General features: G+C 38.7%; 1 protein-coding gene across 8 annotated transcripts in view; it reads left to right on the top strand.

Annotated features, from left to right (window-relative positions):
• The window catches only part of LOC106783973 (putative mediator of RNA polymerase II transcription subunit 26), a 252,258-nt gene that overhangs the window by 218,567 nt on the left and 16,812 nt on the right, over positions 1 to 16,879 (top strand). For 7 of the 8 annotated variants that reach the window (XM_014743076.1, XM_014743058.1, XM_014743013.1 and 4 more), the window contains one exon: positions 10,302 to 12,349. In XM_014743076.1, the coding sequence (XP_014598562.1) occupies positions 10,302 to 12,349 (2,048 nt within the window). Of the gene's footprint in view, positions 1 to 9,688; positions 10,040 to 10,301; positions 12,350 to 16,879 lie in introns of those variants that run through there. The other variant, XM_014743068.1, reaches the window with a different exon arrangement.

The following is a 16,879-nucleotide window of genomic DNA, read 5'->3' on the forward strand; positions in this document are numbered from 1 at the left end:
AGGGGGGAGGGTGGGAGGAAGTTCTTGTAGAGGTGGCCTCGGTTGCTGCTGCTGCTGCTACTGGTGTGGCGCACACCTAACGTTAATGCTAACGCCTAGCTCGTTTCTCTACCCTTCGCACTCGGCGTCATGATTTTAAACGAACGACTACCTACCAACCTACCTACCCTACCCTATCCTACCCTACGCCCCTTTTTGGGCGCTATGGATGAAGATGGAAACGAAAAAGGGAGAATAAAGATCGCGAATTTCGCATAAAACTTTGGTATAATTTTCAAACGTATTTCTCATTAAGAGATATTTCATTCGTATTACTGATAAGTACATTGTTTTTATTATACCGAAGTATCGTACGTTTAATATAAGTGGTAAGAAATTGGTAGTTACGTGGTTGCTTAACAAAAAAAAAAGAAAAAAAAGGAAAAAATAAAAGAAAGAAAAAAAAGACGACTCGTTATTCGAGTCTCGAGAGTCATCGGATAAGTGCATATCGATTTCCTTCGATTTAAGAGGGTCGGACGGTGGTAAGATCGAAGCAAAACGAGAAAAAAGAGAGCTACGAGGGTGGGAAGGGGTGAGAGTAAGCGGTAAAAGGGCAAAAGCTATAAGTAACGGACCGTCTGGTGGAAAGCGCTCAAGGGCGAACAGTGATTTAGAGAAATTAAAACTTTAATTCATGTTCGGGTTCGTAGGGAATCAGGGGAGGGTATGTCTCCACCTTTTACCCTGCCAGCGATCCCTGCTAGCATCGAACTCTTCTCTGCACTCTCTTCTACCCTCTCAACACCGCCACCCCCCTACCACCACCACCACCACCACCAACCAACCCCCTTGCTCTTGATCAAGCTACGACTATTTATTCCAAGGACATATAAATGAAAACACCAACCTTTCTTTATTTCTCGATCTATTTTCAGTGACCATAAGTTCTTCCGAGATATTTTTATACTTCTTCAAAGTTTAGCTTGAACATAGTTAAGATTGTATAGAGTTTGTCACGTAACTTGTATCACAAACTAATATCTCGGTGAATAGTCATGATGTCACAATTCACTCATAAGAATACGCTATGATATTAAATTTATAATCGTATAGTTTAATTATAAATATCATGAAAGAATTTAATTTAATTATTAATTTTTTTTACTTTGTGTAATAAAATCAAATAAGTATACTATATAATATACATACCATTTATAGTTATGAATTTAATTTTATTTAATTTTACTACTTACATTTTTTCCTATTTATATAAATTTATTCTTTTTATTTAAATTTGTAATTTTGTTTAATTTTAAAATACTTTAAATTACCATTTCATTTTTTATTCCTAATTAAAAATTATTAATATTTTCATTTATTTTGATACTTTATAATCATTCAATTTCTAAACCATCCACGATAAATGAAACGTAAGCTTTCTGATCAAAAAATAGCAACATAAATACCGTCACGCCAGAGTAAAGACGCCTTGAAGAAGTTGACCCGTGGGATGTGACGATGTTTCATGTATGCCATACATACGCAAGTGATATACAAAAATAAGATACCTCGTTCTCCTGCAGAACATCGTCGTATATCTCAAAAAAGCCCGCAGTATATGGTTATGGCCATTTCATTGTCGAAAATGCGTGGAGTAGCAAAAAGGGGAGTGTCACAAATTCAGAGGCCAAGACACCGTACCACGGTGAGTAACATGTTGAGACATCAGCATAATGGTTTTCCCTGTTTTCCTACCAAGCTTTCCTTTTTCGTATGTGTAACCTTATCTTTCAACGCGCGTATAGAAACTTAAAGAAAAACGAAGAACTTTTTTTTGATTGAATTTTCATCAAGAGACACACGGTAGACTCGTATAGAAACAATCGAAGTTTATGACAAGGAAATAGTGAAATAATATCTCGATCATAAAAAAAGAAAGAAAAAGAAAAAAAAAAGAAAAGAAAAGAGGTACGAAGCTACGCTTAAGACCGGAGAAAAGTTTTCCAGTAAATTTTAAAGCGGAAAGGGTCCGAATATAGAATCAGCAAAATCGGCCAATGGATATCGATAAGATTTCTATTGATATGAGAAGCTTTTTCTTTTTTCCCTTTTTTCATTTTTTTTTCTCCAATAGTCGTAACTATATTATATTATTTCGAATACAATTATTGCCAGTATGATTTATCGATAATGTACGTTCAAAAGTATCGCGATATGTCATCTGATTATTTATATCTATCACTATTTGTAAAGAGGGTGGATTGAAATTTAATATCCTTGGATAAACGTTACCACGTTTCAATTATCGCATGAATCGTGAACACGTTTCCATTCGTCGCGAGAATCCTTTTAGCGATGCGTTAATCGACGATAATAAAAGATAGTTTCATTGGATACATTAGAAATAAGATTTTAATCATTTCTCTTCGTAGATCAAACTTATTGGTCGAACTTAATATGCATCGTCATGCAACTAGAGTCACTCGAGTATAGCACGTGCTGTAAATTTGAATTTCGGAAGGTATCCCTAGGACTTTCATGAGCCAGCATACGGAATATAGAATATGAGGAAAGGACGCGCCCTTTATCTTCTTCTCCCTTCGTTGTCCGCCGTTTCCATTGCACTCCCTCCTATTCTAGAAAGTCTATCTCTGTTTTCCTTATACGCGTTCGCTTTTAGGGGTGGCCGCCTCCATCCCCCGATAAATTCCCATCACCGGGTGTTCCAGGTACGCCTCTTCCTTCAGTAAATCATACCATAAGTGAATCCGAATTGAATCCAATGAGTAAATATGACTCTTGAATAATGAAAGCTAACGTGGCCAGGTGTAACACGGGGTAAGGGGGAAAAAAACCCGGTCAAAATCATTTCTTTTCCATTTTATTAACGCTTTAGCCGAAGCACCTCAATTCCCCACCCCCCGATCGATATTTTATCATAGGAAAAAGAAGAAAAACAACATCCACTATATATATATGTGTACCACCATAATATATATAAAACTATATATTTATTGAAGCTTCTAATTATAAACTTTTCCTTTCTTGACAGGACATAGCTCTATATCTTGGTTGCATCGAGTTGTTCGCAAGATGAAAAAGAAGATAATGCTACTACGGTTAACTACCGATTATTATTTACAGCGTTAACAAGAATAGTTTTTCCAATGAACTCCTCCACGCGTCCTTCATTCCAGTCTATTAACGTCCCCCTTTTTCTCAAACCGTGAAGACAATCTCTCGTACGACACACAAAGCCGATCATTGACGTCGCAATGCCTCAAGTGAGATACACGTAGATGTTTAAACGTGTCGAAGTATTAGAGTAAAGATTCAAGAAAAGAAATAATAGAGTCGGGTGGTTGTAGTGGTGGTAGTGGTGGTGGTGGTGGTGGTTGTGATGGTAGGAAATGCATAAATACATGAACCAACGTTGAAGCACGGTGGGGTGGGTATGTGTAAAAGAGGGATAAGGGAAAGACTGGAGCTTGGCCGCATATGTTCGAGCGAGTGAATCTTGCCTCCTAGAGCTGTAATAACGCGCGAATAGCAGCGGATCTTTCCTATAGAAAATACGGCCTTTCGAAATGTCGTATTTCCCCTATGGAAAAAGAAGACCTCGATTTTGGCTTCCGCGTTGAGTACGAGACACCATCGAGTAAGATGAGAAACGACGAATTTATTCGTTTCACTTTTCTTATCGTTTCGTATATACATATATATATATATATACTCCAATATAAAGTCTATAAAGCGAGTGGCAATATTTCTGGATTTTCGCGTTTGGATTTTGGGAAAATATGTTTGGAATCGTTAATAGAACTTGATCGATTAAAATCTCGTATAAAGAAAAAAAAAACCTAATTCCAAGGATAAAAGAACGTGGCATACTTTCTTTAGATTCATGCGCATAACTACCTACTGCAACGATTTTCACCCTTCTATGTGTAATTACACTTTGCAAGTATGTGAAACATCTCTTAAGAAACATGCTGACCACAGTAATCTTACCGGACATGCCAACAGAACATACCAGCTTTGACATAGTTCACTCGCGTGCGTGTATATTTATCATCCCTATTTTCTCTATTTCTCTTGATACTTCTCGAATGCTTTTACAAAATGAAACAAATTCTTTGTACTAGCTATGAAGAAGATGTTACTCAATAATAATATAAGTAAAGGAGGAGGTTACTTGGCGAGCATTAAGAAGATGAGATTCGCATTCCCACGTTAGTGTCACGCGAGTAATTACACGGCATCAAAAGAGAAGGAAGATAGTGGAAGGAGTGTGGTGATGCCTTACCCCTTTCTCTAGTGAAAAGGGTTGTCGTCGCTTCCGTCGTTGTTTTGGTGCTCCTCTCTGACGGCGTTACTTGATGCCTCCAAAGCCATTGCGCGATTTGCAGCCAAGAGGAGAAAGCAAGTAGAGCTAATAAAAGCCCACAATTACCTCCGGTTGGAGCCATTTGTCTTGACAGGCGTCTCATGCCCGGTATAATTCACCCTGACAACAATACATTGTTGCTTAATGAGGCGTAAAACATTCTGGAATATCTGGCTAGCTAGCTTATTGCAATACTAGATTCTTTTTGTTGTTGTTGTTGATGATGAGATATGCTGTTTCATTCGAAATCAGAATGATTTATCAGAATAAATCATCGATGAACATGAGATATAATATGATATATTTATACGTCGATTATAATGTTCCTAAATTAATCAACATCTTTTTCCAGTTCATACGTAATTACATTTCGTACACATGGTCTTCCTTAAAACAGTACGAAAGAAACTTGTTTCGTAAATTGAATCTATCAAAGGGGGGGGGGGGCTCGTACGCAGCCTTTTTCTCTCGATCCTCCCGTCAAATCCGTCCTCTCTTTGTGTTTATTTCTTCGAGTCTGTAGTGATTTGTTGAGATAAGGTCTTATCGACAGGCGACGCACGTGTATCGCGTGTCGAAGGACACGCTCTCGGCTTTCTTTTAAGAATAAGGGCTACAAGAGAAGGGGGCGCGAGGGTTTATGATATATTTGTAATCATGTTATCCGTTACGTGCCTTTCCGTTACAACTGCTTCTTGTAACAAACTGCTCTGCGGACCTTTTTTCAGCTTTATAGCTGTACGCACGCACGTATAACACCTTATAGAACGTAGTCTCTTGATAAAAATCTATTTGCCACTTTGTTATCGCATCGTTTTTATTTACACGAAGAATAAAACGCATTTAAAGGCCGATAAAACATGAAAGATATTATCAGGTATCTCAACAATTGCACAAATTGACTATTCATATTCTCGAAAATGAATCGAATAATTCGTGTCCCTTAATAAACGAGGAAAAATAAAAATATACATATCCATACTTTGATACTTGTCACTACTACAACACTATTGATCCGATAGCTCGCTCCGTTGCCGGTTGATTCGAGCATAGTCCCTTCTTAACATCCCCTTCACCACTTTGTCCCTTTCTGTACATACCCGCTTTTCCTGCTACCATACTACCCTCGTGCAACCCTTTAGGGTCACATTTCTTGCAGATATCATTGCTAGACCTTCAAAGACGTAAGATCTTTTTTTTTTCATTTTCTCTCTACTCTGGATAATAATTGACATTTAAACAGTTTTCATTTAACCGATAGATCAAAGATATCGTTCCTATTTATTCTTAAAAGATATAGGGAAAAAAAGGAAAAGGAGAGAAGACTATAGTATTATATAGTAAAAGTTAGTACAAATCGGTGGTAAAAGAAAAAAAACAAAATGTAACTCGCGTATCTCGTAAGGACGAGGAATACGACTACGACTACGACGACGACGTTGCCGAAAGAGCGAAAATTTGCGTCCGCCTACCCCATCCGCACTATAAATCAGTTGAAATTTGTTATGCGCGGCACGCAGATGGTTTTGTTATATGAAAATATGTGCCGCGTAGGGATGGTATAAGTATCCCTCGGTAAAACACATCCCTTATACCTCATACCCTCAACGTTGCCCGCCCGCCTCATCCCGTTCCTTACCCCAGACAGCCCCGAGGCGTCATACTGTTCTGCGCTCTCTTTAATTACGCCCCAAAACCAGGACGCGTGACGTATTGCCGTGTGGCTAGGAGGGACCCAAAAAACGACCTTTGCCTTAGACGACGACTTGACCCGTCGTCGTCGTCGTTGTCGTCGATTTCTCGAATTCTCTCTCGTTAACCAGAATCAATCACATTGAACCAATGCATTATAAAATCTTATAAGAGAAACAAAAAATAACAAAACGTGTTCGAAAAATCGAAATAAAAAGAATAATAAGAAGAAGAAATTGGAAAAGCGGATTTTTTCTCTATCGTTGATAAAGAGGAATAACAAAATATGTGAGAGACACACATATCATGGAAGAAAAAGTTTCTTTTAGCCGAACAAGGTCCGGTAATGGAACTTCCACTTAAACCGATGGCCCGTACAGCGTTAAATATTTGATAAGAATTCGATTGGTTTAAGACGTCAGCTCTCGTGGAGCGAGGGTAAAGCTCTTCTTTTAGAAAGAGACAGAGAGAGAAAGAGAGAGAGGGAACTAAGAGAAAATATAAAGCAAGGGCAAGAGATGGACCTAAGCATGGACGAACGGTTAGCGAAGAGAAGGGAATACTATTCCCCGGAGCCGAGCGACCAAGCGATGTCCAATCGGGCAGCTGCTTCAGTCACAGCATTTCTTTCTTTCTTTTCTTTTCTTTTCCTTTCTTTCTTTCTTTCTTTCTTTCTTTCTTTCTTTTTTTTGTCTTTCTTCTACTCTTCCCGTAATTCCATGACACGAAGTCCGCTTTAAAATCTTCTTCCCTTCGATTCCTCTTCCTGTAGAAGAAGCTATAAGAGGGAGAGAATACTGAGAGTATCGCGGGCTCTTCTCCCCCTTTGGAAATAAAGCCAATTTCGGTGTCGTTAGTCTGCGAAACGAAGAATCACGACTATGAGAATACCACCCTCGACCGATGGACCGATCGAGGACTGTCCTAGAGTCGTTAAACGAGATTCCTTTGTGAATTTCTACCTCGGACTACTACTACCACCGAGAGATATCTTCAAAATACTTTTGGACAATGCAATATCGTTTGCTAAAGTAGACAACAACGAGTTTTAATTAAAATAACACAAAGAGTATTGTAAAACAAATCTATAGGGTAGTATATATATAGTGCATCTTTATCTATCTAATAACATTTACGTTTTTGTAATTCGCATCAACTTAAGTGTATATATATATATATATATATATATATATATATATACGAAAACACCAAGACGCTTTTTGAAACATGGCGTGTAAGGGTGCGAAAAGTGGAAGTAGAGTCACAAAACTCGCGTGAATCCACGTGGTGCCAAGTGGGGTGCATTAGCCAAGTTCCCCATTATCCACGCGTGAGAGACCCTTAAATTATCCAGCGCTCGCCTACTGGCGACCTTACCCACCCTCGAATGTTGGCGAGAAAAAGACGTACGAGCTATTCGTCCAAGAACGCGCTTACTTCGCTCTAATGCCCTTGGAAAATTCAAGACCGATTCAAGCGATTCTTCGGATCGCTAAAATATATTCATTCGCAATTAATAGACAATTGTAATAAAAATAATAATAATAATCATAACACGATCTTTTTTTACGCGAATTTTCAAACAAATTACAATACAAATTTTTTTTCTTCAGAACGTATCGTAATAAAACTGTTAAGAACGTTATATGTATCCGTTGGTATAGATCCGTTAGCGGTTTATTTAATTGGAATTGTCGAGGGCTCGAAGAAGGACGTTAGAACTGGGAAAGGGAAAAGCAAGAGGTTGTTCAGCAGGGTGGTGAGGAAATCGGGGGGATGGGGAGAAGGAGAGGGGTGGTGAAGGTGGGAGAGGGGGATGTTGAAGTTTAGGCTATCTCGCAAAGCACAGTTCCAAGGAGGCTCCTTTAGACTTCCAGTGACGTGACGTCGTCTAATACTCTAATCCCTCCAATGGAGGCGCCATCGTCCGCTCTACTGCGTGTTCATCTTCCTAGATACCAACTCTCCCCCCACCATGAGCCATGGGTAGCACTCGCTAATTAATTGACAAGTACGGATTTTGAGCCGACAAGACTTTTCGTCTTTACTCAAAGTCACGATGTTTTCTTAATATTACCCACGTTTAAAAAAATCGATAAATATTTCATTAAGAAAATAATTCAATTATTTAAATATTGTTTTTTTTTTATATATATATATATATAAATGGAACACCTCTTTTCGTTGTTCATTTTCTTCAAATGTGTGTATATTCGATTGGAAATTACAATGGCACCTTCTTCGAAGATCATCACGAAAGTATCCTACGTCTTGCACACATCCATGGGGCTATCTACTCGAACCGTGCCAGGGTTGCTTTCTAATTATTCCCCGCAGGCCGTAAGGGATGGCACGTAATTGGAGGGTGGACTACGAGGACGCATCGATCCTCGAACTCTAAAGGGATTCTCTCTCTCTCTCTTTCTCTTTCTCTCTCTTTCTCTCTGGTAGTACTCTTTCTCGTTTGTTCCTTATTCGACTCTCTATCATTCCTAAGGAAAACTCTCGGACGGGTGAGCATCGGTCCGCAAAGAAAAGTGATAATGTCTTAAGCCGTTGGTGCGATTTAACTTGTGATTTCGGGTATGGGTACAATTCACCGCGATCCTTCGTAGGAGTTCGTCGCTCTAAACTCCGGGCTCCGTGGTTTGAGGAAGGTTTAAGGTTTAAGAGGAAGCTCTTTCGCTTCTCTGAATCCTCGAAAGCTCTGCTAAGCGCTGATGCTGATCCCACTCTTCCTCGACCGTCTTCTAGAAGCAACGTTTATCTAATTTCAGTAGTCAGTTCGTATTATTGCCGTAAACCTTACATAGACTCATCTATGTTCACTTGTATAGCAAGTCAATATTATAAAGTCTCTTGTGCCAAATGAAAACCCTTGACTCTTCCATCTATATATGATACATTATATTCACTTATTTAAATATAATCATTTTAGTTAGTTATTTAAATATAATCAGTTAGATTCTACCATAATGATTTTTACATTTTGTTTGTTTTTTTTCAAAACGTATTTTCCATTTAATTTCTCTATCCAATATTAGCGTATACGTATAGAAAAAAAAGTAGTTTTAAAGATTCATTTGCAGATTATATGTCATTGGCATTAAGATTAAATATATATTACTTTGATAAGAAAGTTCTTTAACATTCTGTCCTCTTCCGATGTAAAGCAAGTAGGATACGTAAATAAATAGACTTATAGAGAAACAAATATATATATATATATACATTGTAGAATAGAAATAAAAAATCGAAGTGCAATATAATGGAAGAAAAGGGGGAAGGGGAGAAGTGGGGGGTGGGAGGAGGAGGAAGGAGAAAAGGTGCGCAATATATCTACCTTTATAGAAGGATAAAATTGTGGTGTGTGCATCTAGGAGCTGTATCCCCTTCTCCTGTGTCCCAGGGGGTGGCGAGACGACGAAGAGGGTGTATATAGAAGGGGCCGGGAATTGCGCTCGAGAAAAGCTTAAAGGGGGTGGACAGTGCGCAGAACCCGCCCCCACTTTTCGCGACGAAGCAGAAGCTACAACGCAACACGCGCAAGCCCTTATCCCTTCCCTTTTTACTGTAGAGGATCGCCACCCCGTACTAACTTAAACATAGAACAGTAGCTTGTGAGCACCCCGAGTGTAAGGGTTCTCTGCGCATTTACGTAGCGCAAACTCCGTCCATACGACAACCGCGATTCATTCGGCGAGCGCGCGTGTCCAGCGGCGTGCCTCGGCGCGTGCGTCTGATTTTTCGACAAACTCTACCTCACAATAAAAAGAAAATAAAAAGCAGATAAAAAAAAAATAAAATAAAAAATTAAAGAACGAATAAACAAACGAACAAACAAATACAAACGAAAGGTGCCCTCGGTTCAGAGGGATGTCTATGTTTATCGATTAATCGATCGCAATCGGGAAAATATACTTCTGCTGCACAGGAATGGGCCACAGCTCTTTGGACAGTGTCCTCGACGGATCGCAGGTGAAATTTCTCTCAAAACATGATCGTTCAGATCTCGAGAACATTATTACGTAGATAACACGTTGAGAAGACACGATTCGAAGATCGTACGGATCGATCGGTTCATATCCATTAAACTGATCCTGAATCAACGAGAGCCGTGTTAATTAGATTGCGCCGACGATGAACGAGAAATGTGCACTCGTAGATCGAATTGAATGCATTGACGCATCATCCGATGGGAAAATAGACTTGCTGATCCTCTGGAATTTTTGTGTTCCAGGGTGGAACTGACCAGCGTCCCAGGCGGGCAGAATGCAATGGCACATCTCAAAAAGCGGAAGCTGGAAGCAGAGTCGATCAGTTCGAATCTTAAACAACCTCAACAGCAACAGCAACAGCAGCAACAACAACAACAACAACAACAACAACAACAATTGCAGCAACAGCCATTACTGACAAACAAAAAGGGTCCTCAAACTAGCGTTCCGAAAGAAATGGAGGTGACTGACACAGCTGCTGCCAAAAGAAGAAGAAAAAGTGTTCGTGACGATGAAATACGGAAATCGGTTGACGTTGATCCGAATAAAAATATATCATTGCCGCAGAAGAAACGAGCATTCACTTCGGGAAATTCAGGAAGTCCGGCTAGGAAATCAAGTAAACATTGCGAGGAACCGGAAGACGATGAAACTCTTATAAGAGAAACTGAGGCAGCTTTGAAAAGTTTATCTGGAAGTTGGCCTGGACCTAGAGGTTCGTTATATCAAAGAGGAAATTCAGAGGAAGACAGATATGAGTCGAATTTCGAGAATCTCTTTGAGGAAAAGAAAGAAAATCCAAAATTATCGCCTTCGTCGTTGTCAACCTCGTCGACGACCAGCACGGACGCTGGTTGTTCGTTGAAAGATGTGATAACGCTTCGTGGTCAACATGATCGGTGCGGTAGATCCCAGATGCAGATGAAACAAGACGTTATGAAACAGCAACATCCGATAAAAGGCAAGAAAGAATTTGATAACTTGATCAAAATCGAAAACGAATGCGCGAATATACAATGTCAAGTAAACACATGTCAAAATGAATCTAGCAAGATCCGACCAATATCGGTAAGATCTTTGGCTGGCAAAGAGAGAAATGAAAGAAATCTCGTTGGTGCACACGTTGATTCCCAAGGCCGTCAAGTGGACAATAAATATTCCAGATACGAACCACCAGATTTTAACGAATTAGTCGATGATTCGTCGAACGAATTAGAAATCGACATGTCAGATCCTACTCCCGATAAAGATGATACTACAGGAGACAGACCAAATGATCGTGACAGAGATAGGATGTGCAAAAATGCGCAATCCCCTTCCATCATCGGAAGACAACAACAACAACAACAACAACAACAACAACAACAGCATCATCACCAACATTATGCGGGATATCAAAGGCAATATCATGAAAATAATATGAAGATTTCGCCTACGGCAACATCATCTAATTCTTCGGTATCAACGAATTCTCCATTCTCAGCAACTTCTGCGTTCAGGCCTCCTACCAGTGATCATTCGAAAAACATTTGTCGCAGTACAACAACGGTACCAGTTGGTGCGACCCCCATACCACCTATTGGTCCATATCCAGCTTCGGCAACCTTCGTTGGTTATCCAGCACCAGGTCTTGGGCCAACGATGCCAACCCCACAGCCTGTTCCTGGTTTGTCACCGACGTCAGAGGACAAACATTCACCGACCGTTTCATTGTTGCAATTGAAATCATCTAAGGAAGAATCGCATCACGTGTCGGTACACGATCCTTCATCTAACACGGTATCGAGCAGTAAAAGTCCAACAGGACTTCCCTCAGTGACAAGTCCAGACTCCTCAAAACAGTATACGATCCTTCAACCCGCGGGAGTAGGTTCTAGAGCTGCCAGTGCTATTCAAGATATTACCAGAGAAGGAGTAGTCAGTGTTGCTGCAGTTAGCAATTGTAACACTGGAAGCAACAATACGAACAACAATAGTAATAATAATAATAACAACAATGGAACGAATTGTAATCGTAACATTGCCAACAAGAATACGAGTAACAACAATGTGAATAATAATAATAATAACAATAGTGGAACTAATAGAAATTCGAACAGTAACAACGTAACCAACATTTCGATCACCACTGTGTCTACCAGTACTACATCCAGTTCCACAAATACCGTTGATGGTTCATCTGCAAGTGGAACGGGACAACAGGAAAATATGATAAAAATGCCAGAAAGACCTAACACGTTCGACGCCAACAGACCAGGAATGTCCATGTCTCCGTCCAGTCTCAGTAGAGGTGAGAAATGAGAATTAGTTAAGAAATTAACGTCTTCCTAGTTCTATTAAATGTCTTATCAAAATAACACAATGCCAATCGGTAACACGTGTCTTGTTTTTTTTTTTTTTTATTAATCTTGAAACTATCCATCGTATTTAATTATAAACAAGAAAAAGGAAAAAAGAAAAGAAAGTTAAAGTATTGACTAAGATAACATAGTAAAGTGCTCCCACTCGTACGTTGTACATTACAAGAAAGGGACAAACGGCATTTCGGACTCTTCAGCTTATTCCGTTACTTCGTTACTCTTTCTCACTCTGTCTCTCAGTTCTACACCCCCTCCCTCTTTTCTCTCTATGAAGTTAGGGGAGTTAGGGCAGCTCGGAAAATCAATAATTACGAAGCGAGGGGTGATGACTCAAATCGTGAAATCAAGGTCTCTCCGGTTGAAGATATTCTATGTGTCCTTTCCTTGAGCTTATCGATATTCTGCAACGAAGATGTTGAACTACATTGATTGATTGCTTTGACCAACTTCTGTCCTAATTATCGAGTAGTTAATGAGTATCAAAGATCACTATTGTAGTATCAAAGAAACGAATATCTATTACTATAATAATATAATACAGAACGAAATAATATGAAATGACCTTTAAAAATATAAAGAAAAGAACTATTTTACAAAACTCGGATATCCTAATTTATATTTAAAATTCATATTAATTGTATAACAAATCATGTAAATACTTGTCGAGTACTAATCGGTAATAAAGAAGAAATGAGAATAAGTGAAGAAAGACGTAAAGAAAGAGATAAAATTGATCGTATAGGTGACAAGAAGCATGGTGGAACGTGACAGGTAGAGACTCGAGTGCATTCCAGGGTCTTAGGGCAGCCCTGACACGGTGTGTCTAGTCGGGGGAAATTTGGGGTTGATACCACGTCATACGTATAAGCCGCAGCTGTCAGCGGCTGGAAACGTGACTAGCATCGCAGCCGTTCCAAGCCACCTTATTACCACGCTGCGCCCTGCTGTCGTCTGTTATTATCCCCTTAACATTTTCTCCAACCGAAATTGTGAAAATTAAACATTTGCAAAAATTCAATCATTTTCTATCCCAGAATCATGATTAAAAAAAAATTAAATATGAGATCAATACGAAATGGTGTGTAAATATTTATATCGTAATATATATTTCTTTTTTAAATTAACTACCACTAATTTTTACAGATTCTAACGAAAAATCTGTAATCATCGAAATCCATTAGAATTCGTATAATTCTTCGTAACAACCTGTTCGCAATCGCAACGATCGAATATACCGATCATTGATTCAATAGCCCTATCGCGTTCTACCTTTTTTCGTCACTTTTACGGGTCTACACGCACGCGCGTAAATGCGTGTTGACACGCCATAAAACCACTATCGGGAAATCCGTCGGCCGCAAAGGACCACCCTTTTTTTCGCATTGAGACCACCGTGGCAAACTCGGTCTGGCTAATAAAAAAATAAACTGCCCTGTAACTCAATTTTACGCTGCCTTTGCGACCGTACGCATAAAAAGGGCGTTTATTCCCTTTCTCGCGTAAGAGAGAGAGTGAGCCCCCTCCCTATCCCTTTAAGAGTAAACGTCGCCGAGTGTAAATACTCATCTCTTGATCTCATTTCTTTTCTCTGTTTCTTCATTCTTCTTTTTTTCTTTTTTCCCTTCCTCAATGAATGAACTCATTAAAGAAAGCATTGTTCGTTTGTACTCTTAGTTAAACTTACGCGTGCTTTATGAAATATAACAGCACGAAACTGTTGTATTCAAGTAAAATAGTAGAAGGAGGATAAAGGAAACAAACAAAAAATAAATAGAAAAACAAAAAAAAAGAAACAAAACCCCCTCCCTAGAACGAAAGAAATAGGATGATAGAAATAGTGAAAAAGTACAAACCGGTACGCGTCGAGTTTCGCAACACAAGTCGAGTGAATAAAACAATCCTGGTGTTTATGTACACCTTTGGCTCTCCCGCGGTGACCCTCACGTGAAATGGCTACAAAATAACACAATTACACACTCCGGTCTCAGCCTCACCCTCGGTTACTACTACCGCTCATCCTCATTCTCACCCCTTGATTCCACTCGTTTCCTCTTCTATCCTTCTACCTACCCTGACTTAGGATTCCCGTAGAAAAAAAAAAGGGAAAAAAATAGAGAGAGAGACGATACCAGAGGAGGGACCAGAAAGAGGAAGAATCGTGGTACGACCGGCTCGTTACAAGTCTATTCAGACATCCGTAAAGAACAGCGCGTGCCGCTATTCATTTTGTTGACCGGAACCATTATCCTTCCCCTTCGTTTTTTTTTCTCTCTTCCCGAAGCTTAGCCACCGACGACGACGACGACGACGACGACAATTCGGGTTTTAAAACCTTACGGCTAATTTATTAATCCTACCAGCGGCTAACCGCGTGCCCTCACTTATCTCGTCACCCTTTTTTCTTCTTTTTCTTTTTTTTTTTTCGAGAACGATCCTAATTAAAAAGGCACGAGATCAACCCGGAAGCTCCCTGATTCGCTTTAAATAAAAATATCTAATTATTTTCTTAATACGCTTTTTATACGCACGTAATTTTGATTATAATTAAAACAATTTACAATCGACGAGAGAACGTAGAAATCATATTGATCATTGTTTGTTACTTCTTTTTTTTTTTTTTGTAAATCCAATTGCAAATAAAACTTTGATAAATCTTAGTGGTAAGAATATTTTGTTGAAAAAATACCAATCACGTTTATCACAGATACGGGGGGCGGGGTGTAGAGGGGGTAGGGTAGTGCTCTCCTTATCGTTAATTTCGACATAAGGCTTGGAACTCTGCAAATAAAGTATGCCGCTAATGACGTCACGTATCGTAATCCAATTTACGAAGTGGTCCGAGTGAAGTCGCCTTAAGGAGAACACGGACACACATCTAAGCAGGGTTACGTTCTATCTCACTCTCTAGAACGCGAAATGACGGGCTGATGAAGTTTTCTGCCGTCATGGCAGCCGATTCAGGATCGCCCGTAGTTGGCTAGAGGGATCAGAGTCAGAGGGGGATTAGTACACGACAAAGTTTATAAAAGTGCGCTTACTCCAAGGGGGAAAGCTTCGACGCCCCAACCTAAACCTGGATTCATCCTTAAGGTTCTCTCGGAATCCGTCTTCGACCCTTGTGATACACGTGACAAACTTACTACCTATGTAGAAAAAAATATATATATATATATAAATATATATATATGTATATACTGTGTGTAGGTGTTGAATTTGTCTTATAAATTCGTTTGATTACTTTATCAATATAAATATATAAATTTACGATAGTAATCAATGCAATGATATAACCTAAGTAATAATTCTTTATTATTATTTATACTTGAATTTATTTTTTTGCATGTATGCGTGTGTGTATGTATGTATGTGTGATGCCTTAATATTTATAACTTAACTATATAATATTTATAACATAGATTTTGACTATTTTATCGACTTAAGGTTCAAAGATAGGAAATAGAAACCTCTAGTCTCATCCCAATAGATTGATACTTCTCGACTATCCGCACTTATTGGCAACCTGTAATTGTCTGGTCACGCGAGGTCACTCTGAGAGCACGAACACGATCGTACATGATTTATACTGTGTCATTAAGGTGTATTTAATGCACGACAGATCCTGATGTCGGTTGTTTAGGCTTACTTTTTTCGGTCGTAATTTCACGAAGTATCAGGATGGGGTAGGAGAGAAAATTTCGAAAAATATTTGAAAAGTTTGCGATTGAGAAATGGAATTAAGTAAAAAAAAAAACAAGTAAACGAGTGATACATAATTATTAATACCGATGTGCGTATTATTCTCTCATTATATTAACACTAATCTCGAGATTTAAATATGTTAGACAGAAATTATTCACAAATACGAAAATACTATAATATTTCCAGATTAATTATACATATATGTTTATAATCCACTGGAAACTTTTTCGTAAAATTGTTCATTGAAAAACGATTAAAACCTTAGAATATATCGACAAACGACACATATATTGAATATGCACCCCACGTACTAACTGAAACAACGACGTGATGTTGGACATGTTCGGTTGTCATCCATTTAATAGTTCATTTGCATTCAACGACAATATTATACAAGTGTAATACACTGCCGAATACTACCAACATATCGTGCGTGCATTTTACATGTGTAAAACAAAATATATATATATATTTATTCTATTAAAATTAATATTAAATAATACATTTTGCAAAATATAATATAATTGTTGGCTTACTCGTAATAGTAAATTCTTCGTATGATTTTCCTGGTTAATCAATCTTGCCATCGAAATAAAGCATGTATTAAAGTAACCTCTTAAAATATCGACTGTTGTGTGGTAGTATTTAACAGGAACCACGAGAGAAATTGAGTTTCACGTAATAGATTGCTGCCAGTAGTAAACTTTATCAAAGCGTAATTATTAAATCATATCCAAACTCTAATATTTCGTATTAACTAA

This window comes from Polistes canadensis, unplaced genomic scaffold (genome assembly GCF_001313835.1).
Source record: "Polistes canadensis isolate GaletaPanama2010 unplaced genomic scaffold, ASM131383v1 scaffold_1, whole genome shotgun sequence".
In the NCBI taxonomy this organism is placed as follows: Eukaryota; Metazoa; Arthropoda; class Insecta; order Hymenoptera; family Vespidae; genus Polistes; species Polistes canadensis.